General features: G+C 47.6%; 2 protein-coding genes across 2 annotated transcripts in view; one reads left to right on the forward strand and one right to left on the reverse strand.

Moving 5' to 3' along the window:
• The window catches only part of LOC140419244 (uncharacterized), a 49132-nt gene extending 40872 nt beyond the window's left edge, over positions 1 to 8260 (reverse strand). Inside the window, exons 1-2 of the mRNA XM_072503066.1 lie at positions 8181 to 8260; positions 5526 to 6742 (exon numbers count right to left, since the gene is read on the reverse strand). Coding sequence (XP_072359167.1) covers positions 5526 to 6635 — 1110 coding nt within the window. The 5' untranslated portion in view covers positions 6636 to 6742; positions 8181 to 8260. The remainder of the gene's footprint in view (positions 1 to 5525; positions 6743 to 8180) is intronic.
• Positions 1 to 26715, forward strand: part of LOC140419227 (uncharacterized) — a 408534-nt gene that overhangs the window by 276980 nt on the left and 104839 nt on the right. The window lies entirely within an intron of this gene.

Here is a 26715-nt window from a genome sequence, read left to right on the forward strand (position 1 = left end):
ACTGAGGTACAGTGAAAAGGCGGCCTTCAGGACGCGCGACAATGCAGAATCGCCGAGCAGAAGTTTATAGCCAAGTTCCGCACACATGAATGCGGCCGCAACCAGGACCTGGGATTCATGTCGCATTACATTCATCCCCCACCATCTGGCCTGCGAAATCCTACCAACTGTCCTGGCTTGACACAACTCACACCTCTTTAATTTGGGGTTACCCCATCTCTGGATCTGTAAAGATTTAATCACCTGCTAATGCTCGCATTCCAAGCATTGTCTGGCATCTTTGAATCTGTCTATATATATATATATATATATATATATATATATATATGTTTCTGGAACATGCCTCTTCATTCAGCCGAGGAAGGAGCAGCGCTCTGAAAGCTAGTGACATCGAAATAAACCTGTTGGACTTTAACCTAGTGTTGTAAGACTTCTTACTGTGCTCACCCCAGTCCAACGCCAGCATCTCCACAACATGTATTAGTATACAGTGAAAAGGATTGTTTCTTGCTATACAGACAATGCATACCATACATAGGGAAGGAAGGAGAGACTACAAAATGTAATGTCAAATCATAGCTAGGGTGCAGAGAAAAGATCAACTTAATACGATGTAGGTCCATTCAAAAGTCTGATGGCTGTAGGGAAGAAGCTGTTCTTGAGTCGGTTGATACTTGACCTCAAACCTTTGTATCTTTTTCCTGGTGGAAGAGAGTATGTCCGGGGTGTGTAGGGTCCTTAATTATGCTGGCTGCCTTTCCAAGGCAGCATGAATTGTAGACAGAGTCGATGGATGGGAGGCTGGTTTGCGTGATGGATTGGGCTACATTCACGACCGTTTGTACTTTCCTGCAGTCTTGGGCAGAGCAGGAACCATTCACCATACCAAGCTAAAATACAACCCGAAAGAGTGCTTTCCGATGGTGCATTTGTAAAAGTTGGTGAGAGTCGTAGCTGACATGCCAAATTTCCTCAGTCTTCTGAGAAAGTAGTCGTTGGTGGGCTTTCTTAACTAGAGTGTCGGCATGTGGGGGGTGAGCAGGACAGGTTGTTGGTAATCTGGACATCTAAAAACTTGAAGCTCTCGACCCTTTCTATTTCATTCCCATTGATGTAGACAGGGGCATGTTCTCCACTACGCTTCCTGAAGTCGATGACAATCCCCTTCATTTTGTTAACATTGAGGGAGAGATTATTGAGGGAGAGAATGTTGTGTGATAACTAGAATATCAGTTTCAAATTTCTATCCTGTCCTGGCAGTGATGTCTCTGATTGATGTGTTTACAAGGGATTGGAATGGAAGGATTTGCAGTCGGAAATATCTTGATTCATTAGGACACAACTAGCATGAGCGATTCCAAAGTCAAGATAGGGATCCTTGCTCTCTGTTCCAAAAGGTTTCAAACATCAATGCCCCGGCCGATGAAGGCAAGCAGACCATAAGCCTTCTTAATCACCTTGGCCACCTGTGTTACCACTTTTAGGGAACTGTGGACCTGCACACCCAGATCCCTCTGTATGTTAATGTTCCTCAGGGTTCTGCCATTGACAGTATACAGAAAGTAAAGCAAATGTACGGGTTTAGAAAATCTAGACTATTGCTTAGCAACCAGAGTTATATTGGGAGAGCAAGAACTTTGAAGTGGCTCACAGTGTGACAAAGGTCTGGGGAATTGAAGAGAAATCCATAGACGTTGTATTGGATGGTGTCGGTCACTTGGTTTGAGAGTTTGGTTTGTCTGACCACATTTCACCCATTGGTTTGCATGGACTGTGTACTTACTGAGAACATTAAAAGTATGAGATAAGGTTTGTAACTTGTGTACACCGGATACACGACATGCCTGACAGCTCAATCAGCTCCACTCTCAGCTCAGGAGAGCTCAACTCCATATCCTGTTCACCGGGGAGTTCTCCTGCTGCAGTGGGACCTACATTCCTGTTTTAACTGACAGCACGAAAAAACATCAGTTACTCATCTGACTGCTGTTTGTGGAATCTTACTCTGCTTTAACTGGCGGTCATGAAACAGCAACAACTTGTATTTATACAACATGATTAATGTAATAAAACATCCCAATGTGTTTCAGGGGAAACTCATGAAGTAAAACATTGGCACTGAGTCACATCGGGAGATATTTGAACAGATGGACAAACGCATGATTGGAGAGGCAGATTTTAACAACCACCTTTAATCAGGAGAGAGATGGAGCTTCCAGGGAGTGAATTTCAGAGTTTCATACCCAAGTCCTGCCACGAATGGTGGCGTTATTAAAATCAGAGATGTGAGGTACCTCTTCCTACTCAGGGCCATCCCGATCTACATCCCCAAGGCCTTTTTCCAAGCAGTAGACAAAGTAATCATGGCGTTTGTATGGGGGGGGGCAGGGGGGGGGGGGGGGGGGGGGAAGAATGCTAGGATCACAAAGAAGGTCTTACAAAAAACAAAATCAAGGGGAGGGGCCAGAGGCCGAGTGGGTGCGCGCAGAGGAGGCCTCCAGTAAGGGGACCTCCCTCCGGGCCCTCGCCACGGCGGCACTCCCATCCCTACCCAAACAACACTCCAGCAGCCCGGTGGCGTTAGCCACACTCCAGTACTGGAACCAGCTATGGCAGCAATTTGGCCTGACCAAAATGTCAGACAAAGCTCCCATCTGTAACAACCATCGGTTCACACCAGCACAGACCGACGCCACCTTCAAAATGTGGAGACAGGACGAGGGGACACTGATACAGTCAGAGACCTAAACACCGACGGCAGGGTTGCGACTCTGGACGAACTGACGGAGAAATTCCAGATGACCTGGGGGAGCGAGCTTAAGGTACCTGCAGCTGAGAAACTTGCTACGAAATGAGACAAGGACTTACCCACAACTGCCACGACGGACATTACTGGAAGAGTTACTGGACACAAGCATATTAGAGAGAGGAAACTGCAGCGACATGTACAACCGACTGGTAGAAGGGGCCGACACCGTACTGGACGCAACAAGAAGGAAATGGGAGGAGGACCTGGGGATCGAGATAGGGTGGGGACTCTGGAGCGAAGCACTGCATAGGGTCAACTCCACCTCCACCTGCTCAAGGCTCAGCCTGGCGCAACTAAAAATGGTACATGGAGCCCACTTAACAAGAACCCGTATGAGTAGGTTCTTCCCGGAAGTGGACGATAGATGTGAATGGTGCCAAGAAGGTCCGGCCAACCACGCCCACATGTTCTGGTCTTGCCCCAGACTTGTGGAGTACTGGACCGCCTTCTTCGAGGCAATGTCCAAAGTGGTGGGGGTGAGGGTGGAGCCATGCCCGAAAGTGGCGGTCTTCGGGGTTTTAGACCAGCCAAATCTATTCCTGGGGAGGAGAGCGGATCCTGTTCGGCTGGCGGTCAGCAGCACCACCGAAAGCAGCAGACTGGCTGTCCGACCTCTCAGAATCTCTCCAAATGGAGAAAAATTAATACGCCATCCGAGGGTCAGGCGACGACTTCCACAGGACGTGGGAGCCATTCACCCGATTGTTCCGGGACTCGTTTGTGGCCAACAAACAAGGAGAAGAATAGCCAGGAACCAGGGGAAAGCAGCCAAACCACGAGAGGGTGAGATAGAACGAGAGATTGGTGGGTGGGTGGGTGGGGGGGGGGGGGAGAACTCATTCTAAGAGGCAGGAAAGGCGAACCGCGGGGGTGGGGTGGGAGGAGGGAAGGGATAGGGAACAATAGAGGAGAGCCAGGGAGGTATGGGGGGGGGGGGAACGTTAACCAACCTGACATCCATAGGAACAGAGAAAAAGGAAAATACAGGTGGAGGACGGGGGGGCCGGCTGCAGCGGCAGCGTGCACGAAAGACAACGGCGGCGAAATCCGACCGGGAGAAGCGAGGGCCATCACCGGCACCAGGCCCATTGGAGGATTGCCCTCCGGAAGTGCCTCGCCGGCACAAACGGATGCTTACTTACATGTATATACATATATCCTGTGTACATAACGGCGAAGTATACTCAGGACAAAAATCCAATGAAAATCATTTTTTTTTTTAAAATCGGAGATATGAAGAGGCCAGAATGAGAAGAGTACAAACATCTGAGAGAGAGCACGACTGGAGATTACAGACAGAGGGAGGGACGAGGCCAGGGAGGAATTTGAAACAAAGATGTGAATTTTTAAATTGAGGCATTACCAGACCAGGAGCAAAGTCAGTGAGCACAGGGCTGATGGTGAACAGGACTTGGTGTGAGAAAGCACTCAGGCAGCAGAGTTTTGGATGATCTCACATTTCCGTGTGGGGTGAATGTGAGAGGCTGGACAGGAATGTATTGGAATCATCAAGTCAAAGGTAACAGGGGCATGGATGAGGGTTTCAGCAGCAGATGAGCTAGGGGTGGGGATGGACACAGGTGACATTATGGAGATTGAAATATCTGATATTAGTGATGGTGTGGATATGGGGTCAGAAACTCATCTTGGGGTCAAATCTGACACGGAGATTGTGCAGAGTGTGCTTCAGTCTCAGACAGTTCGCAGGGAGAGGGATGGACTCGGGAGTTAGGGAACGGCATTTCTAATGGTGACTGAAGACAATAGCTTTGATCTTCCCGATATTTAATTGGAAGAATTTTCTGCTCATTCAGTACTGGATGTGGGATAAGCAGTTTGATAATTTAGTAACAGTGGAGGAATGGAGAGGGATGGGAGTGAGGTAGAGCTGGGTGTTGTCAGTGTCCATGTGAAAACTAACAATGTGCTTTTGGATGATGTCACCTCGTGGCAGCGTGGAGATGGGAAATAGGAGCGGCCGAGGACAGATCCTCGGGGGACACAGATTAAAAGAATTTTGGAAAGGCAGGTTGGAGATAGGGTGCTAGTTTGCAAAGGTGGTGGGATGGACACTTTTTTAAAAAAAGGATGATTGATGATAGTGAATTTAAGAGAGAATCACTAAGGATATCAGTCACATGAAGAAGTTGGATAGTCAGCATTTTTCTGAGGATAGGGTCAAAGGAGCAGAAGGTGGGTCTCATGGACAAGGTGAGCTCTGAGAGGGAAGGAGATAGAGAAACTGGAGAAAGATGTAGTTCAGGGCTCAGACTTTGAGGAAATGTAGAAATAGTTTGGCCTGGTGGGTTAGTGGGAGGGAAGCAGCAGAGGCAGCTGATCAGATTGTCTCAACCTTGGTGACAAAGAAACTCCATGAGCTCCTCACACTTGTTGTTGGAGGTGAGGATGGAGGAGACGGGGGAGAGGGAGAACACTCCAAAAAGAACTAAGTTGTGTTTGAGACTCAACACAGTGTTTAGCACAAAACTGATTTATTTGACCATTATCTACAATATTAGTGAAGATATATGGGCTGGAGTTTACTAACATCAGCAGAAACAGACCCTAATAAACATGGTTCAGTGTGGATATGATTAATCACAAAATCCAATCACTGTTGTTCATTGTGAACATGCTGGTGTTTGCACAGGGTGGATGAGGTAGTAAATCCCTTCCCACACTCTGGGCAGGCGAACGGTCTCTCCCCAGTGTGAACTCGCTGGTGTCGCAGCAGTGTGGATGACTGAGTGAATCCCCTCCCACATTTGGAGCAGGTGAATGGCCTCTCCCCAGTGTGAATTCTCTGGTGCGCAGTGAGTTGTTCTGGTCCCCTGAAACCTGTCTCACAGTAAGAGCACTTGAATGGTCTCTCGTCAGTGTGAACGCGTTGATGGCGGATCAGTTCCCCAGAACTTTTGTAGCACTTCTCGCAGTCTAGACATTTAAATGGTCTCTCAGTGGTGTGAACACGTTGATGATACATCAGTTGCCGATGACTTTTATAGCACTTTACACAGTCCGAGCATTTAAAAGGTCTCTCATCAGTGTGAACACTCTGGTGTTTCAGCAGGGTGGATAAATCAGTGAATCTCTTCCCACACTCTGAGCAAGGGAATGGTCTCTCCCCAGTGTGGACTCGCTGGTGCGTCAGCAGTGCAGATGACTGAGTGAATCGCTTCAAACACTCTGAGCAGGTGAATGGTCTTTCCCCAGTGTGAATTCGTAGGTGCACAGTGAGTTCTTCTGATCGCCTGAACCCAGACCCACAGTGAGAGCACTTGAACGGTCTCTCATCAGTGTGAACAATTTGATGACGCATTAGGTCCAGGGAACTTTTATAGTACTGCCCACAGTCTGGGCATTTGAAAGGTCTCTCCTCGGTGTGAATTCGCTGGTGTTTCAGCAGGTTGGATGACTGAGCGAATCCCTTTCCACACTTGGAGCAGGTGAATGGCCTCTCCCCAGTGTGAACTCGCTGGTGCGTCAGCAGCCCTGATGTGCGAGTGAATCCCTTCCCACACTCGGGGCAGATGAATGGTTTCTCCCCACTATGAACTCGCTGGTGTCTCAGCAGCTGGGAGGATTGAGTGAATCCCTTCCCACACTGTGGACAGGTGAATGTTCTCTCCACAGTGTGAACCCGCTGGTGTTGCAGCAGGTTGGATGATCGAGCAAATCCCTTCCCACACGCAAAACAGGTGAACGGCCTCTCCCCAGTGTGACTGCGTCGATGAGATTCCAACTCAGATGGGGATCTAAATTCCTCCTCACAGTCTCCACATTTCCAGGGTTTCTCCTCAGTGTGAATGTTGCCGTTTTCTTCCATGATAAAAATTCATCGATATTCAGTTTACAACTAAATGGGGAACTGCGTCCGATTATGACATGGTTTGCTTTGTGTTTCTTGATTGCAAATCCTCCCTTTCGAGTATTCTGTGAAATTGATTTGAAACAGAAAATAGGGAGTGAGAAAAAACCCACTAAAACACAAAGGCAGGTTCTGAAATTGAGCTGAATGAATCTGGTCATTTGTGGGGCCGGCACTAGGAAAACAATGACCAGGAAAGCTGCTGGATTTTTGCAGAAAACCAACTGGTTCATTCATGTCTTTCAGTGAAGGGAACTTGCCACCGTTGTGGACCGAGACAAGACTCTGCCCTCTGTAACAACATAATAGGAGAAGTAGAACACTTGGCCCGTCGAGCCTGCTCCACCTTCCAGCACAATCATGGCTGATCTTAATCTTCAACTCCACTTTCCCATCAGTTCCCCAGATCCTTTTGACTTCCCAAGAGACCAAAACAATAATAATCTGTACTATTGTCACAAGTAGTCTAATCCGCATTATAACACTGCAATGACGTTACTGTGAAAAGTCCCTCGTCGCCACATGAAATGAAATGAATGAAAATGAAAATCGCTTATTGTCACAAGTAGGCTTCAAATGAAGTTACTGTGAAAAGCCCGGTGCCTGTTGGAGTACAGAGAGGGAGAATTCACAATGTTCCCCGAACAGCACGTATTTGGAACTTGTGGGAGGAAACCCACGCCGACACAGGGAGAACAAGCGTGAATCGAACGTGGGACCATGGCGCTGTGAAGCAACAGTGCTAACCACTGTGCTAACATGCCGCCCTCAATTCCCTCCATCTCAGCCTTAAATATATTCAATGATAGTACACCCACAACCCTATGGGGTAGAGAATTTTGTGATAAGAGAAGCAGCGAGGGGAAGTGAGAGAGACAGAGCGAGAATGGGAGCAGAGGGACAGGAAAAGGTGTGGGAGACACAGAGCGATGGAGAAGTATTTTATAAACCTACAACTGAAGTACAATTTCCCAAACCCTAAAACTGCACCTCCTAGATGGACCAGGTCATCTTCGTGACTTGCCTGACTGTATTGGATTTCCTCTATTTGAATATGGGGCAGAGCGAGATCTTTGCCTTCAGTCCCCAGTACAAACTCCTTAGCCACTGACTCCAGCCCTCTCCCTGGGGATTGGCTGAAGTAAACTATTTACTAATTCCCAAACCAAGATTCTGAGCACACATTCACATCACCAACAGGACCGCCTATTCCCACGATAGCAAGATTGACCGACTCCACCCTGGTCTCATGGGCGGATCCTATTGGCCCCAATAAAGATGGCGGCCGTGCATGCGCTCTGCTGCCCAGTGCCCCCCATAAAGATGGCCCCAACTTCGTCTATTGAACAAGATGGCGGCTGCATAATCGGTCCAAACACGGGACCTCGAGCTTTTCATTTGTGGTATAAGGCCTCCATCCAGTTTTATTAAAGCTTCCCTTCCTGCCCCAGGTGTTTATGAAGCCTCCCCTCTCGCCCACCGCCTCCATTTAACCTCACTCACCTGCTGTCTCCAATCACTTTCTGCTCTTCCTGCGACTCCAACATCAACCCATCCGACCACTGCCAACACCCGCACTGCGCACGCTCCAGCATGAGCGGTAGTGCGCTTGCGCAATGAACGCCCGTAGTGAAGTTCGGGCATATTCACCCTCTCAGTGCATGCTGGGTAATCAAATCGCCATTACGACGAGATATTGTTGAATACAAATTCATCTTTCGTGGTCCGATTATAATTTGAACCACAGATGTAAAACGCTTAAGTCCGCATCATGAATGGTGGGGGATCTGCTCCATAGAATACAGAGAAGGAGAGGGTTGGCGTAGTTATTGTGGTAGATGTTGTTGCCAGCAACATCGGTAGCATACAGCAAGAGGTTCTCCTCTGGGAGCATGAGCATCTTAGATTGGAATTAAATAGCGAACAAAAAAGTAATACCCTCCAAATTTAACGAACAAAGACAAGGCAATAGTCAAAGTAGCAATACAGGCAATGATAACCAGAGTTATCAGATATGTACAAATATAATGATGCAACAAAGGGTCAAAGTAGGGAACAGGATAGAAAGAGATGTAAATGCTCTCCATCTGAATACACCAGTATTTGTAATAAGATAGATGAACTGATGGCAGAGATAGAAATAAATGTGCATGGTATCGCAGCCAATACAGGGATGTGTTTGCAAAGTTGCTGAGGCTGGAAACTGAATATTGCGGGGTAGTTGACTTCACAGAGGATAGGACGAGATGAAAGGGTATGTTCTGTTGATCACATTTGAGATCAACACAGTCGTGATAAATTATCCTGGCTCAGAAGATGAAGATGTGAAAATGAAATGAAATGAAAATCACTTATTGTCACAAGTGGGCTTCAATGTAGTTACTGTGAACAGCCCCTAGTCGCCACATTCCGGCACCTGTTCGGGGAGGCTGGTACGGGAACTGAACCATGCTGCTGGCCTGCATTGGTCTGCTTTCAAAGCCAGCGATTTAGCCCTGTGCTAACCAGCCCTTGATTAGATGTAGAATTACATCTCAGATGTAGAATTAGCTTGTCTGGAGATAAGCAAAATAAGCGTAGTAAGTCACGGTTGTACTTAGTAGTTTAAATGTCACCTAACAGAAGCAGCCTGGTCGATTTATAATTGCTGCAGAAATAATAGGGACTTGTGAGAAAGGTAATCGTAGGTATTTATAACCTGGGTATGAATTGGATAATGTGAAATGGCAGGGGTAGGATTCAAGATGGCTGCCTTGTGTATACCCAGAACAGTTTAAGTGAAAGGTGGTGGCATGGTAACACAGTGGTTAGCACTGCTGCTTCACAGCACCAGGGTCCCAGGTTAGATTCCTGGCTTGGGTCATTGTCTGTGCGGAGTCTACACGTTATCCCCGTGTCTGCGTGGATTTCCTCCGGGCGCTCCAGCTTTCTCCCACAAGTCCCAAAGATGCTTGTTAGGTGAATTCTCCCTCAGTGTACCCGAACTGGCGCCGGAGTGTGGCAACTAGGGGATTTTCACAGTAACTTCATTCCAGTGTAATGTAAGCCTACTTATGACACTAATAAACTTAATTATTATTTAATTTTTATTTATTCAAGGGATGTGCATTAACGGGCTTGGCCAACATTTATCGCTCATCCCTACGTGACCTCAAGAAGTTGGTGGTGAGCTTCCTTCTTGAACCCCTGAAGTACCTGAAGTGTTGGTACACACACAGTACTCTTAGGGAGGGAGTTCCAGTGACAGTGAAGGAATGGTAATATATTTCCAAGTTAGGATGGTGAGTGATTTGGAGGTGAACTTCCAGGTGATGGTGTTTTCATATATCTGTTGTCTTTGTCCTACTGGATGGTCGTGGTTGGGGGTTCGGAAGGCGTTGTGTAAGGAGCTTTGGTGAGTTTCACCAGTGCATATTGTAGATGTTACACACCATTGCCACTGTTTGTTAGTAGTGGAAGGAGTGAATGTTGTGGATGGGGTACCAATCAAGTGGGCTGCTTTGTCCTGGATGGTGTCAAGCTTCTTGCCTGTTGTTGGGAGCTCCACTCAGGCAAAGGCAGAGTATTGCATTACACTTATGGGCAGCATGGTGGTTAGCACTGTTCAGAGGTGGTAATGCCATTGAATGTCAAGGGGAATTGGTTAGATTCTCTCTTGTTGGAAATGGCCATTGCCTGGCACTTGACTGGCTTGAATGTTACTTGCCACTTATCAACCCAAGTCTGGATATTGTCCAGGTCTTGTTGCATTTGGAAATGAACTGCTTGAGTATCTGAGGAGTTGTGAATGGCACTGAACATTGTGCAGTGATCCCCAAGATAAATAAGTTTATTCAAAGATAAAGGTTTACTGAACAACTTTGAGATATTGACCTTCACAACGTCATGCAGGTGACCAATCTGTAGAAGCCTAACCCTCTCAGGCTCCTTCTCTGACAGCAATTTCTGTGGAACGTAGCCTCGGTAGTCTTTAGCACTTGGCTAACAAGACCTTTGGAACCTCATTTTATCCTCCAAAGTGACCATGAGCTCACCATAAGACATAGGAGCAGAATTAGGCAACTCAGCCCATCGAGTCTGCTCCACCATTCAATTATGTCTGATATTTTTCTCATCCCCATTCTCCTGCCTTCTCTCCATACCCCTGATCCCCTTGTTAATCAAGAACCTATCTATCTCTGTCTTAAATACACTCAGTGATTTGACCTCCATAGCTTTCTGCGGCATTGAGTTCCACAGATTCACCACCCTCGGGCTGAAGAAATTCCTCCTCATCTTTGTTTTAAAGGATTGTCCCTTTAGTCGGAGATGGTGTCCACTGGTTCTAGTTTTTCCTACAAGTGGAAACATCCTCACCACGTCCATTCTATCCAGGCCTCGCAGTACCCTAGAAGTTTCAATCAGATCCCCTCTCATCCTTCGAAACTCCAACGAGTACAGACCCAGAGTCCTCAACCATTCCTCATACAAGAAGCTCTTCATTCCAGGGATCATTCTTGTGAACCTTTTCTGGACACTTTCCAAGGCCAGCACATCCGTCCTTAGACATGGGCCCAAAACTGCTCATAATACTCAAAATGGGGTCTGATCAGATCTTATACAGACTGAGAAGTACATCCCTGGTCTTGTATTCTTTCCTCTTGACATGAATGCTAACATTGCATTTGCCTTCTTTTTTTTTAATTAAATATTTTATTGAAAATTTTTGGTCAACCAACACAGTACATTGTGCATTTTTACACAATATTATAACAACACAAATAACAATGACCTATTTTATAAACAAAAAATGAATAAATAATAAATAACAAAAATGAAAACTAGCCCTAATTGGCAACTGCCTTGTCACAAGTAACACTCTCCAAAAATATAATTTAACAGTCCAATATATAATTATCTGTAGCAACGACCTATACATACTATACAGTATATATTAACAACCCTGAGAGTCCTTCTGGTTCCTCCTCCCCCCCCCCCCCCCCCCCCGATCCTGGGCTGCTGCTGCTGCCTTCTTTTTCCCATTCCGTCTATCTTTCTGCGAGGTATTCGACGAACGGTTGCCACCGCCTGGTGAACCCTTGAGCCGACCCCCTTAGGACGAACTTAATCCGCTCTAGCTTTATAAACCCCGCCATGTCATTTATCCAGGTCTCCACCCCCGGGGGCTTGGCTTCTTTCCACATTAGCAATATCCTGCGCCGGGCTACTAGGGACGCAAAGGCCAAAACATCGGCCTCTCTCGCCTCCTGCACTCCCGGCTCTTGTGCAACCCCAAATATAGCCAACCCCCAGCTTGGTTCGACCCGGACCCCCACTACTTTTGAAAGCACCTTTGTCACCCCCATCCAAAACCCCTGTAGTGCCGGGCATGACCAAAACATATGGGTATGATTCGCTGGGCTTCTCGAGCACCTCGCACACCTATCCTCCACCCCAAAAAATTTACTGAGCCGTGCTCCAGTCATATGCGCCCTGTGTAATACCTTAAACTGAATCAGGCTTAGCCTGGCACACGAGGACGACGAGTTTACCCTGCTTAGGGCATCTGCCCACAGCCCCTCCTCGATCTCCTCCCCCAGCTCTTCTTCCCATTTCCCTTTTAGTTCATCTACCATAGTCTCCCCTTCGTCCCTCATTTCCCTATATATATCTGACACCTTACCATCCCCCACCCATGTCTTTGAGATCACTCTGTCCTGCACCTCATGCGTCGGGAGCTGCGGGAATTCCCTCACCTGTTGCCTCGCAAAAGCCCTCAGTTGCATATACCTGAATGCATTCCCTTGGGGCAACCCATATTTCTCGGTCAGCGCTCCCAGACTCGCGAACTTCCCATCCACAAACAGATCTTTCAGTTGCGTTATTCCTGCTCTTTGCCACATTCCATATCCCCCATCCATTCCCCCCGGGGCAAACCTATGGTTGTTTCTTATCGGGGACCCCCCCAAGGCTCCAGTCTTTCCCCTATGCCGTCTCCACTGTCCCCAAATCTTCAGTGTAGACACCACCACCGGGCTTGTGGTGTAGTTCCTCGGTGAGAACGGCAATGGGGCTGTCACCATAGCCTGTAGGCTAGTCCCCCTACAGGACGCCCTCTCTAATCTCTTCCACGCCGCTCCCTCCTCCTCTCCCATCCACTTACTCACCATTGAAATATTAGCGGCCCAATAATACTCACTTAGGCTCGGTAGTAAGGGATTCTTACAGCGTAGCAGGGATAGGGGGGCTATCCCTGCTACGCTGTAAGAATCCCTTCCTCACTCTCGGGGTCTTCCCGGCCCATACAAAACCCATGATGCTCTTTTCAATCCTTTTAAAAAAAGCCTTCGTGATCACCACCGGGAGGCACTGAAACACAAAGAGGAATCTCGGGAGGACCACCATCTTAACCGCCTGCACCCTCCCTGCCATTGACAGGGATACCATATCCCATCTCTTGAAATCCTCCTCCATCTGTTCCACCAACCGCGTTAAATTTAACCTATGCAATGTGCCCCAATTCTTAGCTATCTGGATCCCCAGGTAACGAAAGTCCCTTGTTACCTTCCTCAACGGTAGGTCCTCTATTTCTCTACTCTGCTCCCCTGGATGCACCACAAACAACTCACTTTTCCCCATGTTCAATTTATACCCTGAAAAATCCCCATACTCCCCAAGTATCCGCATTATTTCTGGCATCCCCTCCGCCGGGTCCGCCACGTATAGTAGCAAATCGTCCGCATACAAAGATACCCGGTGCTCTTCTCCTCCCCTAAGTACTCCCCTCCACTTCTTGGAACCCCTCAACGCTATCGCCAGGGGCTCTATCGCCAGGGGCTCAATCGCCAGTGCAAACAATAATGGGGACAGAGGGCATCCCTGCCTTGTCCCTCTATGGAGCCGAAAATATGCAGATCCCCGTCCATTCGTGACCACGCTCGCCACTGGGGCCCTATACAACAGCTGCACCCATCTAACATACCCCTCTCCAAAACCAAATCTCCTCAACACCTCCCACAAATAATCCCACTCCACGCTATCAAATGCTTTCTCGGCATCCATCGCCACTACTATCTCCGTTTCTCCCTCTGATGGGGCCATCATCATTACCCCTAACAACCTCCGTATATTCGTGTTCAGCTGTCTCCCCTTCACAAACCCAGTTTGGTCCTCGTGGACCACCCCCGGGACACATTCCTCTATTCTCATTGCCATTACCTTGGCCAGGACCTTGGCATCTACATTTAGGAGGGAAATAGGTCTATAGGACCCGCATTGTAGCGGGTCCTTTTCCTTCTTTAAGAGAAGCGATATCGTTGCTTCAGACATAGTTGGGGGCAGCTGTCCCCTTTCCTTTGCCTCATTAAAGGTCCTCGTCAGTACCGGGGCGAGCAAGTCCACATATTTTCTATAGAATTCGACTGGGAATCCATCCGGTCCCGGGGCCTTTCCCGCCTGCATGCTCCTAATTCCTTTCACCACTTCTTCTACCTCGATCTGTGCTCCCAGTCCCACCCTTTCCTGCTCTTCCACCTTGGGAAATTCCAGCCGATCCAAGAAGCCCATCATTCTCTCCCTCCCATTCGCGGGTTGAGCTTCATATAATTTTTTATAAAATGTCTTGAACACTCCATTCACTCTCTCCGCTCCATCTCTCCTTCCTCATCCCTCACTCCCCCTATTTCCCTCGCTGCTCCCCTTTTCCTCAATTGGTGTGCCAGCAACCTGCTCGCCTTCTCCCCATATTCGTACTGTACACCCTGTGCCTTCCTCCATTGTGCCTCTGCAGTGCCTGTAGTCAGCAAGTCAAATTCTACATGTAGCCTTTGCCTTTCCCTGTACAGTCCCTCCTCCGGTGCTTCCGCATATTGTCTGTCCACCGTCAAAAGTTCTTGCAGCAACCGCTCCCGTTCCTTACTCTCCTGCTTCCCTTTATGTGCCCTTATTGATATCAGCTCCCCTCTAACCACCGCCTTCAACGCCTCCCAGACCACTCCCACCTGGACCTCCCCATTATCATTGAGTTCCAAGTACTTTTCAATGCACCCCCTCACCCTTAGACACACACCCTCATCTGCCATTAGTCCCATGTCCATTCTCCAGGGTGGGCGCCCTCCTGTTTCCTCCCCTATCTCCAAGTCCACCCAGTGTGGAGCGCGATCCGAAATGGCTATAGCCGTATACTCCGTTCCCCTCACCTTCGGGATCAATGCCCTACCCAGCACAAAAAAGTCTATTCGCGAGTAGACTTTATGGACATAGGAGAAAAACGAGAACTCCTTACTCCTAGGTCTGCTAAATCTCCACGGGTCTACACCTCCCATCTGCTCCATAAAATCTTTAAGTACCTTGGCTGCTGCCGGCCTCCTTCCAGTCCTGGACTTCGACCTATCCAGCCCTGGTTCCAACACCGTATTAAAATCTCCCCCCCCCATTATCAGCTTTCCCATCTCTAGGTCCGGAATGCGTCCTAGCATCCGCCTCATAAAATTGGCATCATCCCAGTTCGGGGCATATAAGTTTACCAAAACCACCGTCTCCCCCTGTAGTTTGCCACTCACCATCACGTATCTGCCCCCGTTATCCGCCACTATAGTCTTTGCCTCGAACATTACCCGCTTCCCCACTAATATAGCCACCCCCCTGTTTTTCGCATCTAGCCCCGAATGGAACACCTGCCCCACCCATCCTTTGCGTAGCCTAACCTGGTCTATCAGTTTCAGGTGCGTTTCCTGTAACATAACCACATCTGCCTTAAGTTTCTTAAGGTGTGCGAGTACCCGTACCCTCTTTATCGGCCCGTTCAGCCCTCTCACGTTCCACGTGATCAGCCGAGTTGGGGGGCTTCCTACCCCCCCCGGCCCTTGTCGATTAGCCATCACCTTTGTCCAGCTCCTCACCCGGTTCCCACGCAGCTGTATCTCCCCCAGGCGGTGCCCCCCCGCCCATCCTCTCCCATACCAGCTCCCCCCTCTCCCCAGCAGCAGCAACCCAGTAATTCCCCCCTCCCACCCCCCCGCTAGATCCCCCGCTAGCGTAATTACTCCCCCCATGTTGCTCCCAGAAGTCAGCAAACTCTGGCTGACCTCGGCTTCCCCCCGTGACCTCGGCTCGCACCGTGCGACGCCCCCTCCTTCCTGCTTCTCTATTCCCGCCATGATTATCATAGCGCGGGAACCAAGCCCGCGCTTCTCCCTTGGCCCCGCCTCCAATGGCCAACGCCCCATCTCCTCCACCTCCCCCCATCACCACCTGTGGGAGAGAGAAAAGTTACCACATCGCAGGATTAGTACATAAAACCCCTCTTTGCCCCCCATATTCGCCCCACCACTTTGTTCGAACGTACTTTTTAATAACCCGCTCATTCCAGTTTTTCTTCCACAATAAAAGTCCACGCTTCATCCGCCGTCTCAAAGTAGTGGTGCCTCCCTCGATATGTGACCCACAGTCTTGCCGGTTGCAGCATTCCAAATTTTATCTTCTTTTTATGAAGCACCGCCTTGGCCCGATTAAAGCTCGCCCTCCTTCTCGCCACCTCCGCACTCCAGTCTTGATAAACGCGGATCACCGCGTTCTCCCATTTACTGCTCCGAGTTTTCTTCGCCCATCTAAGGACCATTTCTCTATCCTTAAAACGGAGGAATCTCACCACTATGGCTCTGGGAATTTCTCCTGCTCTCGGTCCTCGCGCCATCACTCGGTATGCTCCCTCCACCTCCAACGGACCCGCCGGGGCCTCCGCTCCCATTAACGAGTGCAGCATCGTGCTCACATATGCCCCGACGTCCGCTCCCTCCACACCTTCAGGAAGACCAAGAATCCTCAGATTGTTCCTCCTTGCGTTGTTTTCCAGTCCCTCCAACCTTTCCACACATCGTTTCTGATGTGCCTCCTGTATCTCCGTCTTCACCACCAGGCCCTGTATATCGTCCTCATTCTCGGCTGCCTTTGCCTTCACGACCTGAAGCTCCCGCTCCTGGGTCTTTTGTTCCTCCTTTAGCCCTTCGATCGCCTGTAGTATCGGGGCCAACAGCTCTTTCTTCATTTCCTTTTTGATCTCTTCCACACAGCATTTCAAGAACTCTTGTTGTTCAGGGCCCCATGTTAAACTGCCACCTTCCGACGCCATCTTGGTTTTTGCTTGCCTTCCTTGCCGCTGTTCTCAAGGATCCACTGCAATCTGGCCACTCTCTCCTCCTTTTTCCATCCGTATCCAGGGGGGATTCCCTTCTGGTTTACCGCACAGTGTTTTTAGCCGTCAAAATTGCCGTTGGGGCTCCTATCAAGAGCCCAAAAGTCCGTTTCACAGGGACCTGCCGAAACGTGCGACTCAGCTGGTCATCGCCGCACCCGGAAGTCCCTGCATTTGCCTTCTAACTGCCGACTGAACCTGCGCATTAACCTTAAGAGAATCCTGAATAAGGACTCCCAAGTCCCTTTGTGCTTCTGATTTCATAAGCATTTTCCCATTTAAAAAATAGTCTATTCCTAAATTCCTCCTTCCAAAGTGCATAACCTCACACTTTTCCACATTGTATTCCAGCTGCCACTTTTCGCTCACTCTCCTAGCCTATCCAAATCCTTCTGCAGCCCCCCTCAATACAACCTGTCCCTCTACAGATCTTATCATCTGCAAACAGTGCCTTCAGTTCCTTCTTCCAGATTATTAATGTACATTGTGAAAATTTGTGGTCCCAGCACAGACCCTAGGCTAACCACTAGTCACCGGTGGCCATCCTGAAAAAGACCCCTTTATCACCACTCTCTGCCTTCTGCCAGTCAGCCAATCCCCTATCTATGCCAGGATCTTACCCTTAACACCATGGGCTCTTAAACTTATTTAACAGTCTCCTATGCGACACATTGGCAAAGGCAAGAGTTGGGCTTGTTGCAACATGAAAATTGTTCAATTTGATCACTAGATTAATTTATGACTGGATGGTAATTACTTGTATCACCATCTCTCATTATCTTGGACAGGAATACAATTGAACTGTTTCATAATATCCCTTTATCTGATTCTGTACAAAACCTTATTCATACCGTTTCAAATGTTGAGGTTAATCAGAGTTGGAAGGTCTCTCTTGCCAGTACATTTATCCTCATTGCACATTCTTTACATACACAACAATTAGGCTTTTACATTTTTACAACAAATAAAAGTGAGCCTTTCACTATAACTACTGATTAGTTAATTGTAACTCAATGAAGGCTCACTTCTTACTCAAGCATTACAGACTGGTAGGTAATGAAAACAGTAATCGAGAAAAGAGTTGAAGCTTTTCATCTTCCACTCATTAGGACATTCGCAAGAATAGAAAATGTAAAGGGAACAACAATTTAAACTTCATGAGAAGAGAGTGTTGATTTGTTGATAAGTGGACTCTGATTGGTAGAGGTGTTGCCATGGGGAGGCGTTGCCGTGGAGAGACATTGCCATGGAGAGGCATTGCTATGGAGAGTGCACCAGTTAACTGATGAGACAAGCTTTGTTTAAATTCAAACCAGGCAGGTTGACTCTGATTGTATCAGGGCATTTCCTGTGGAATGAGCCATGTAAAATTGCCATCGACCCAGATGACCATAGGCTGCTTTCCCCTTTGAGGGGGAGAGATGACTGGTGGTGATTTAACCTGAGGATCACCACATCCCAGACGAGGGGCAACGTTGAGAAGGAGGGGCCTTCCTGAATAACCTCAGCCGGTATCAGGATTGAACCCGCGCTGCTGGCCTTGCTCCACATCCCAAACCCGCAATCCAGCCAATGGAACACACCTGTCACTATTTTGTTCAGTTCAAGCAAGCATATGAGTTTCCAGCCTCTTCGGTCTGCATCAATCAGGGCTCTGTGTATTCACAGATGTAGCTTCTGGAACACAGATGTAGCTTCTAGAACCACTCTGAAAGCCCAAATGATAATCTTAAATTGGGTGCCAGCGTAATTCTTACAACAGTCAGAATTGCTTAACAAATATTATCCAATTGCGCATCACATCTAATGTAGCACAATGGGTTTAGGGTTTTGCAGCACTCAGCATAGCCGAATCAAGGTTCATTACTAATAACAATCTAATAATCTTTCTTATTGTCACAAATAGGCTTACATTTTTAAAATTCATTTTTATGGGATGTGGGCATCGTTGGTTAGGTCAGCATTTATTACCCATCCCTAGTTGCCCTTCAGAGAGTGGTAATGAGCTGCCTTCTTGAACCGCTGCAGTCCTTCAGGTGTAGGTACACCCACTGTGCTGTGAGGGAGGGAGCTTCAGGATTTTGCTCAGCGACAGTGAAAGAACGGGGACATATTTCCAATTTAGGGTGGTGAGTGACTTGGAGGGAACGTCCAGTTGGTGGGGTTCCCAGGTATCTGCTGCTCTTGTACTTCTAGATGGTAGGGGTTGTGGGTTTGGAAGGTGCTGCCGAAGGAACCTTGGTGAGTTACTGCAGTGATCTTGTCGAGGTACACAAGGTTGCTACTTTCTGTCGGTGGTGCAGGGTTTGAATTTTTGAGGAAGATGGAGCAATCAAGCGGAATGCTTTGTCCTGGATGGTGTCAAGCTTATTGAGTGCTGTTGGAGCTGCACTCATCCAGGCAAGTGGAGAGTATTCCATTACACTTACTTGTGCCTTGTAGGTGGTAGACAGCCTTTGAGGGGTCAGGAGGTGAGTTACTTGCCATAGTTTTCCTAGCCTTTGACCTGCCCTGGTAGCCACAGTATTAATGTGGCTGGTCCAGTTCAATTTCTGTTTAACACTGCAATGAAGTTACTGTGAAAACTTAATTATCACCTTCATCATCAGTGACTTTATGTAGTTCAATCTATAGTTAATAAAGAAGAGTTACTAAATGTGAAACGGCTGAAAGAAATTGGAGATAAAATGGCTTCCTTGACCTTGTTACTTATAACAATGAATACAGTATGAACAAGATTGATTTTTAAAACTAAAAATGACTCCCCAGGCCTCCCTACATTTTCCCACATTGCAACAGTGACTCCACTTCAAAAGTACTCCATGGGCTGCAAAATGCTTTGGGAAGTCCTGCGGTCATGAGAGCTGTAATAGAAATGCATTTTTTTTCAATTGGCCACAAATTTGTATATGGTACATTTACTCATTAATAAAGATTCATGTTTTGACTTCCGGTTGCGGCGATGACCAGCTAAGCCGCACGTTTCGGTGGCTCCAGCTCCAATGGACCTTTGGGCTCTTTTAAGAGCCCCAACGGGAAATTTTCGCACAACGAAACCCGGTGTGGGGTGAGTTAATAGGGAGTCCCCCCCAACGAAAGAAGAAAATATCGTCGGCGGCGGCTACATCGCGAGGGATCCTCGACGATAGGGACAGAAAGGAAAAAGAAGCAAGATGGCGGCGGAGAAAGCCCAGGCGACATGGGGGCCCGATCAAGACGAATTTTTAAGACGGTGTGTGGAGCTACTAAAGAAGGAGGTGCTGACCCCGATGCTACAGGCAATTGAGGGGCTTAAGGAGGCACAAAGGACCCAGGAGACAGAGCTCCGCATGGTGGAGCAGAAGGTGACGGATAATGAGGACGAGATCCTGGGCCTGGCGGTCAAAACACAGACGCACGAGGCGCTCCACAAAAAGTGCATTGAAAGGATTGAGGCCCTAGAAAACAGAGCACGAAGGAAGAACCTTCGGATCCTGGGTCTCCCTGAGGGAGTGGAAGGAGCGGACTGCGGGGCTTACGCGAGCACGATGCTAAGCTCGCTGATGGGAGCTGAGGCCCCTGCGGGCCCCTTAGAAGTGGAGGGGGCTCATCGGGTCCCGGCGAGGACAGCAAAGGCGGGAGAACCACCTAGGGCGACAATCGTGCGATTTCACCGCTTCAATGATAGAGAAGTAGTTCTGAGATGGGCCAAAAAGGTACGGTGTAGTAGATGGGAGAATGCAGTGGTACGGGTGTACCAGGATTGGAGTGCGGAGGTGGCGAGAAGGAGGGCGAGTTTTAATCGAGCCAAGGAGGTGTTACACAAGAAGAAGGTGAAGTTCGGGATGCTGCAGCCGGCGCGACTATGGGTTACGTACCAGGAGAGACATCACTACTTCGAAACAGCGGAAGAAGCATGGACCTTTATTAAAGATGAGAAAGTTTCAGTTTATGTTAATTGATTAGTTTATCATGTTGGTTAGTTACCTTTTATTAGACTGTGGTTAACATGCTACATGTACTGTTAAATTTTTCTTTTTCTTTTTCTTTTTATGTTTGATTTGTAAAGGGAAAAAATTGTGATCGAAAGATTTCAATAAAATATATTTAAAAAAATAAAAATAAAGATTCATGTTTCAATTTTATAAAATGACCATGTCTTTGACACCATGTTAAATACTCTGAAAATCCAAACACACTTTCTCCTGAATTATTTGTTTGAAAACACAGTGAAGTTTTGTGATTTGGAATCCGCTGCCTGCATTGCGAGACTGTTTTCCAAAAGAAAGGAAATGAAAATTGCAGGGAAAAGGGATTAACTGGGTAGCTCTTTCAAACAGACAGCATGATCAAGATTGGCAGAGTGGCCACCTCCTAACCTCTTCGTTTTGTCTGCCACTCAAGTGAGTGGTAATGACCTGGAATACACTCCCCATGAGTGTGGGAGAAACAGAGATGATGGAATAATTTAGAAAGGACACTTGTGGAAAATACAGGGAAATGGGACTCACTGAATTGTTCTCGCAGAACCAGCAGGAACGTGATGGGCTGAATGAGTGGAAATGTGCATTCCCAGGCTCAAATAGTATCAGCCCCCTGGAAGCAAAGTCATGAAACCGGCCAGTCCAGCAGAAATAAACTCTCTGATCCTCTCTCTTCACCAACTGTCAGAAAGAACACGGTTCAGTCCTGAATGTGATTAACAGCAGAATCCAGCCAATGGAATCACTTGTGAACTCGCCGGTGTCTCAGCAGGTTGGATAATTGAGTGAATCCCTTCCCACACACTGAGCAGGTGAATGGCTTCTCCCCAGTGTGAACAAGTTGGTGTCTCTGTAGAGCAGATGGATCGCTGAATCCCTTCCCACATTCGGGGCAGGTGAATGGCCTCTCCCCGGTGTGAACGCGTTGGTGAACAATCAGGTTGCAAGACTGACTGAATCCCTTCCCACATGCAGAGCAGGTGACTGGCCTCTCTCCGGTGTGAACTCGTTGGTGTGTCTGCAGGTGTGCTGAATTCCTGAATGCCTTCCCACAGTCAGAGCAGGTGAATGGCCTCTCCCCAGTGTGAACCGGCTGGTGTGTCAGCAAGTGTGATGAATCCCTGAATCCCTTCCCACACTCAGAGCAGGTGAACGGCCTCTTCTTGGTGTGCACATGCTGATGTTTTCGCAGGGTGGATGAATCACTGAATCCCTTTCCACAGGCAGAGCAGGTAAACGGTCTCTCTCCAGTGTGAATGCGTCGATGGGTTTCAAGAGCAGACGGGAACAGAAATCCCTTCCCACAGTCCTTACATTTCCACAGTTTCTCCATCATGTGGGTGTCCTTGTGTCTCTCCAGGTTTGACAGTCAGTTACAGCATTGTCCACACATGGAACATGTGTATGGTTTCTCCTCGCTGTGAATGGTGTGATGTTTCTTCAGGCTGTGTAACTGGTTAAAGTTCTTTCCACAGTCAGTTCACTGGAACACTCTCGTTCGAGCGTGTGTGTGTCTCGGTGCTTTTCCAGTCACTGATGATTAAAATCTTTTGACACAGAAACATTTTGCACTCTAGATTCAAAATCTGATGATATTCAGCTCTCAATGAATCGATTGGCTGTGTCAGATCGCAGCATGACATTTGTTTTTAGATTTGTGTCTGAAAATCCTTCCCTTCTGATATCCTGTAAAAATAGTTTTTCCAAAAGTCATCACTGTAAATCCAGGATAAAAATTCAGAACAGATAATTTTAGTTTCTATGGAAAATTCTTTCCTTTCTTTCCCCCCAAAAGTTGTAAATCACCGTCTCACACACACTCTGTTCATTCTCACTCTGCTGTGCCTGATATACACACTTCCAATTCTCAAGGTGCCATTTATCTAGATTCATGCTCACTACTTCCTTTTCAGCACACAGAGATCTGAAAATCTTCATGCAAGTAGTTGGTCTAAATTTATAAGTGCATTTTAGTGGGCTCAAGAATGTGTGAGATATTACTTCATTAGATACACAGAGGTGGTTTGAAGGTATCATTTATTTTGGCAGTGAGTGATCATTATATGGAACTCACCATCTCCAAGGATGGTGGAAGAGGAGTTGATCAAAAATTCCAAAATGGATATTCAAGGAAATAAACCTACAGATGAATGGGGATATAGAGGGGGAATGGGACTGATGAGATTTTCTGCACAGAGTCAGCATGGACTTGAGGGGCTGAATGGACTCCTTCTCTACTGTACTAACTGGCTGGAAATATGTAATGTAGCTTTGGTACTATCTTACAGAATAGAAATAATTATAAATTAACTTTACTGCATAGCCATAAATAATAAATTTAATATGTACCATACAAGAACTAGACATATTAATGTTGCTACAATCTCCGTAGGGACCAATAACCTGAAAATAAACACATTTCCAGAGAACCCCAACAGTCCAAAGATTCACAGGTTAGGTAGATTGGCTGTGTGAAAAATACTCCTTCAGTGTCCAAAGATTTGCAGGTTAGGTGGATTGGCCATGCTATAATTGCCTCTTGGTGTGAAAAAACGTGCATGTTAGGTGGATTGGCCATGTTACAATTACCCCTTGGTGTCCAAGGATATAATAATAATAGCTTGTCACAAGTAGGCTTCAATGAAGTTATTGTGAAAAGCCCGTAGTCGCCACATTCCTGCACCTGTTCGGGGGGGGGGCCAGTACAGGAATTGAACCTGCGCTGCTGGCATTGTTTTGCATTACAAGCCAGCTACTTAGCCCACTGTGCTAATGCAGGCTAACTGAGGTTACAGGGATAAGGCCCAAGTAGGGTACTCTTTCAGAGGGTGAGTGCAGACTCGATAGGTCGAATGGCCTCCATCTCCACTGTTGGACTTCCATGGATTAAATTGCAGGATAAGGTTTCACTTTTTTTAAAAAATCGAACAAATAATAAACCAAATAAATAAAACCGGCCTCCCCGAACAGCCGCTGGAATGTGGCAACCAGGGGCTTTTCACAGTAACTTCATTGAAGCCTACTTGTGACAATAAGCAAAGGGCAGCACAATAGCACAATTGCTTCACAGTTCCAGGGTCCCAGGTTCGATTCCGGCTTGGGTCACTGTCTGTGCGGAGTCTGTACATCCTCCCCGTGTGTGCGTGGGTTTCCTCCGGGGCTCCGGTTTCCTCCCACAGTCCAAAGATGTGCAGGTTAGGTGGATTGGCCATGATAAATTGCCCTTAGTGTCCAAAATTGCCCTTAGTGTTGGGTGGGGTTACTGGGTTATGGGGATAGGGTGGAGGTGTTAACCTTGGGTAGGGTGCTCTTTCCAAGAGCCAGTGCAGACTCGATGGGCTGAATGGCTTCCTTCTGCACTGTAAATTCTATGATAAATTCTATTAAACTTTATCAATGTCACAAGTAGACTTACACTGACACTGCAATGAAGTTGCTGTGAAAATCTCCCCAGTCACCACACTCCAGTGTCTGTTCGGGTACAGAGGGAGAACTCAGGATGTCCAATTCACCAAACAAGCACATTTTTGGGACTTGTGGGAGGAAACCGGAGGACCTGGAGGAAACCTATGCAGACATGGGGAGAAAGTGCTGACTCTGCACAGACAGTGACCCAAGCCGGGAATCGAATCCAGATCCCTGGCGCTGTGAAGCAGCAGTGTTAACGTGCTGCCCATGTGAATCAACATAAATGAATCATGTATTAATCATACCGGTACCAAAGAAGAACCAGGCAATGTGCCTCAATGACTACCGACCAGTGGCCCTGACTTCAGTCGTAATGAAGTGCTTCGAGAGGTTGATTATGAAGCGCATCACTTCCATACTCCCAGAACGCCTTGATCCACTGCAATTCGCATACCGCTGCAACCGGTCCACATCAGAAACCATTTCCCTGGCCCTACACTCATCCCTAGAGCATCTCGAAAACAAGGACTCTTACATTAGACTCCTATTTATTGACTACAGCTCCGCCTTCAACACCATAATCCCAGCCAAGCTCATATCAAAGCTCCAAAACCTAGGACTTGGCTCCCCACTCTGCAACTGGATCCTCGATTTTCTGACCAACAGACCACAATCAGTAAGAATGAACAACAACACCTCCTCCACAATAGTCCTCAACACTGGCGCCCCGCATGGCTGCGTACTTAGCCCCCTACTCTACTCCCTGTACACACACAACTGCGTGGCAAAACTTGATTCCAACTCCATCTACAAGTTTGCTGACGATACGACCATAGTGGGCCGGATCTCGAATAACGATGAGTCCGAATACAGGAAGGAGATAGAGAACCTAGTGGAGTGGTGTAGCGACAACAATCTCCCCCTCAATGCCAGCAAAACTAAAGAGCTGGTAATTGACTTCAGGAAGCAAAGTACTGTACACCCCTGTCAGCATCAACAGGTGGAGATGGAGATGGTTAGCAGTTTCAAGTTAGCAGAGATGGTTAGATGGAGGTGGAGGTGGAGATGGTTAGCAGTTTCAAATTCTTAGGGGTGCACATCTCCAAAAATCTGTCCTGGTCCACCCACGTCGACGCTACCACCAAGAAAGCACAACAGCACCTATACTTCCTCAGGAAACTAAGGAAATTCGGCATGTCCACATTGACTCTTACCAATTTTTACAGATGCACCATAGAAAGCATCCTATCAGGCTGCATCACAGCCTGGTATGGCAACTGCTCAGCCCAGGACCGCAAGAAACTTCAGAGAGTCGTGAACACCGCCCAGTCCATCACATGAACCTGCCTCCCATCCATTGACTCCATCTACACCTCCCGCTGCCTGGAGAAAGCGGGCAGTATAATCAAAGATCCCTCCCATCCGGCTTACCCACTCTTCCAACTTCTTCCATCGGGCAGGAGATACAGAAGTCTGAGAACACGCACGAACAGACTCAAAAACAGCTTCTTCCCCACTGTCACCAGACTCCTAAATGACCCTCTTATGGACTTATTTCATTAACACTACACCCTGTATGCTTCATCCGATGCCATTGCTTTTGTAGTTACATTGTATATGTTGTGTTGCCCTATTATGTATTTTCTTTTATTCCCTTTTCTTCTCATGTACTTAATGATCTGTTGAGCTGCTCGCAGAAAAATACTTTTCACTGTACCTCGGTACACGTGACAAACAAATCCAATCCAATCCAATCCAAACAATATTTGAATACAAAGGGATCAGGGCTTATGGGGAGAGGCCAGGAGAATGGGAATGAGAAATTTATCAGCCATTATTGAATGATGGAGCAACTTGATGGACCAAATGGTCTAATATTGCTCCTATATCTAATGGTCTGATGAATGGACAGGATAAATTTGACTTTAAATATCTCAGACAATAAAAACAGGTTCCACAAAATCACAGCATTTTCCCCTCAGCAGATTTGTCTCTAATTCCAGTTCCAGAATCCCACAACTCTGTATTTCCCAGAGGGAGAATGAAAGTATTTTACTCACAGATGTTGAACAGGGGCGGACGCTTTAGCCTGTGTGTGAAGCTAAAAAAACAATGCTGTGCTGTTTCAAATCAAGCTGCAGGACTGCAAAGAAAATGATGGGAAGACATTTTGCAAAGTCCCCTCCCCCACTCCCTCAGCTGTAGGCCAGCGCGCAAGCGCAGAACGCGCTGCTGTCCGGAGCAGGCGCAGTGCTCCCGATGTCGTATTGGACCAGCCAGCCGCTGTGGAGATGGGAAGGGGGGTGGGGGAGGTCAGTGAGCAGCTGCTCGCTCTGGCCGGAAACCAGGAGGTGTTGGGGAAATGGGGGAAACAAAGGGTGGGGACGGGGAGCCTGTGGCCGCGCGCCTGTGGACGTCACCGCGGAGCAGAGTGATTCCTATTGGACGATTCCGGCAGAGTCCTTTGTGACGTTATCCCAGCACATCGTGATCCATT

Source organism: Scyliorhinus torazame, chromosome 5, assembly GCF_047496885.1.
Source record: "Scyliorhinus torazame isolate Kashiwa2021f chromosome 5, sScyTor2.1, whole genome shotgun sequence".
In the NCBI taxonomy this organism is placed as follows: Eukaryota; Metazoa; Chordata; class Chondrichthyes; order Carcharhiniformes; family Scyliorhinidae; genus Scyliorhinus; species Scyliorhinus torazame.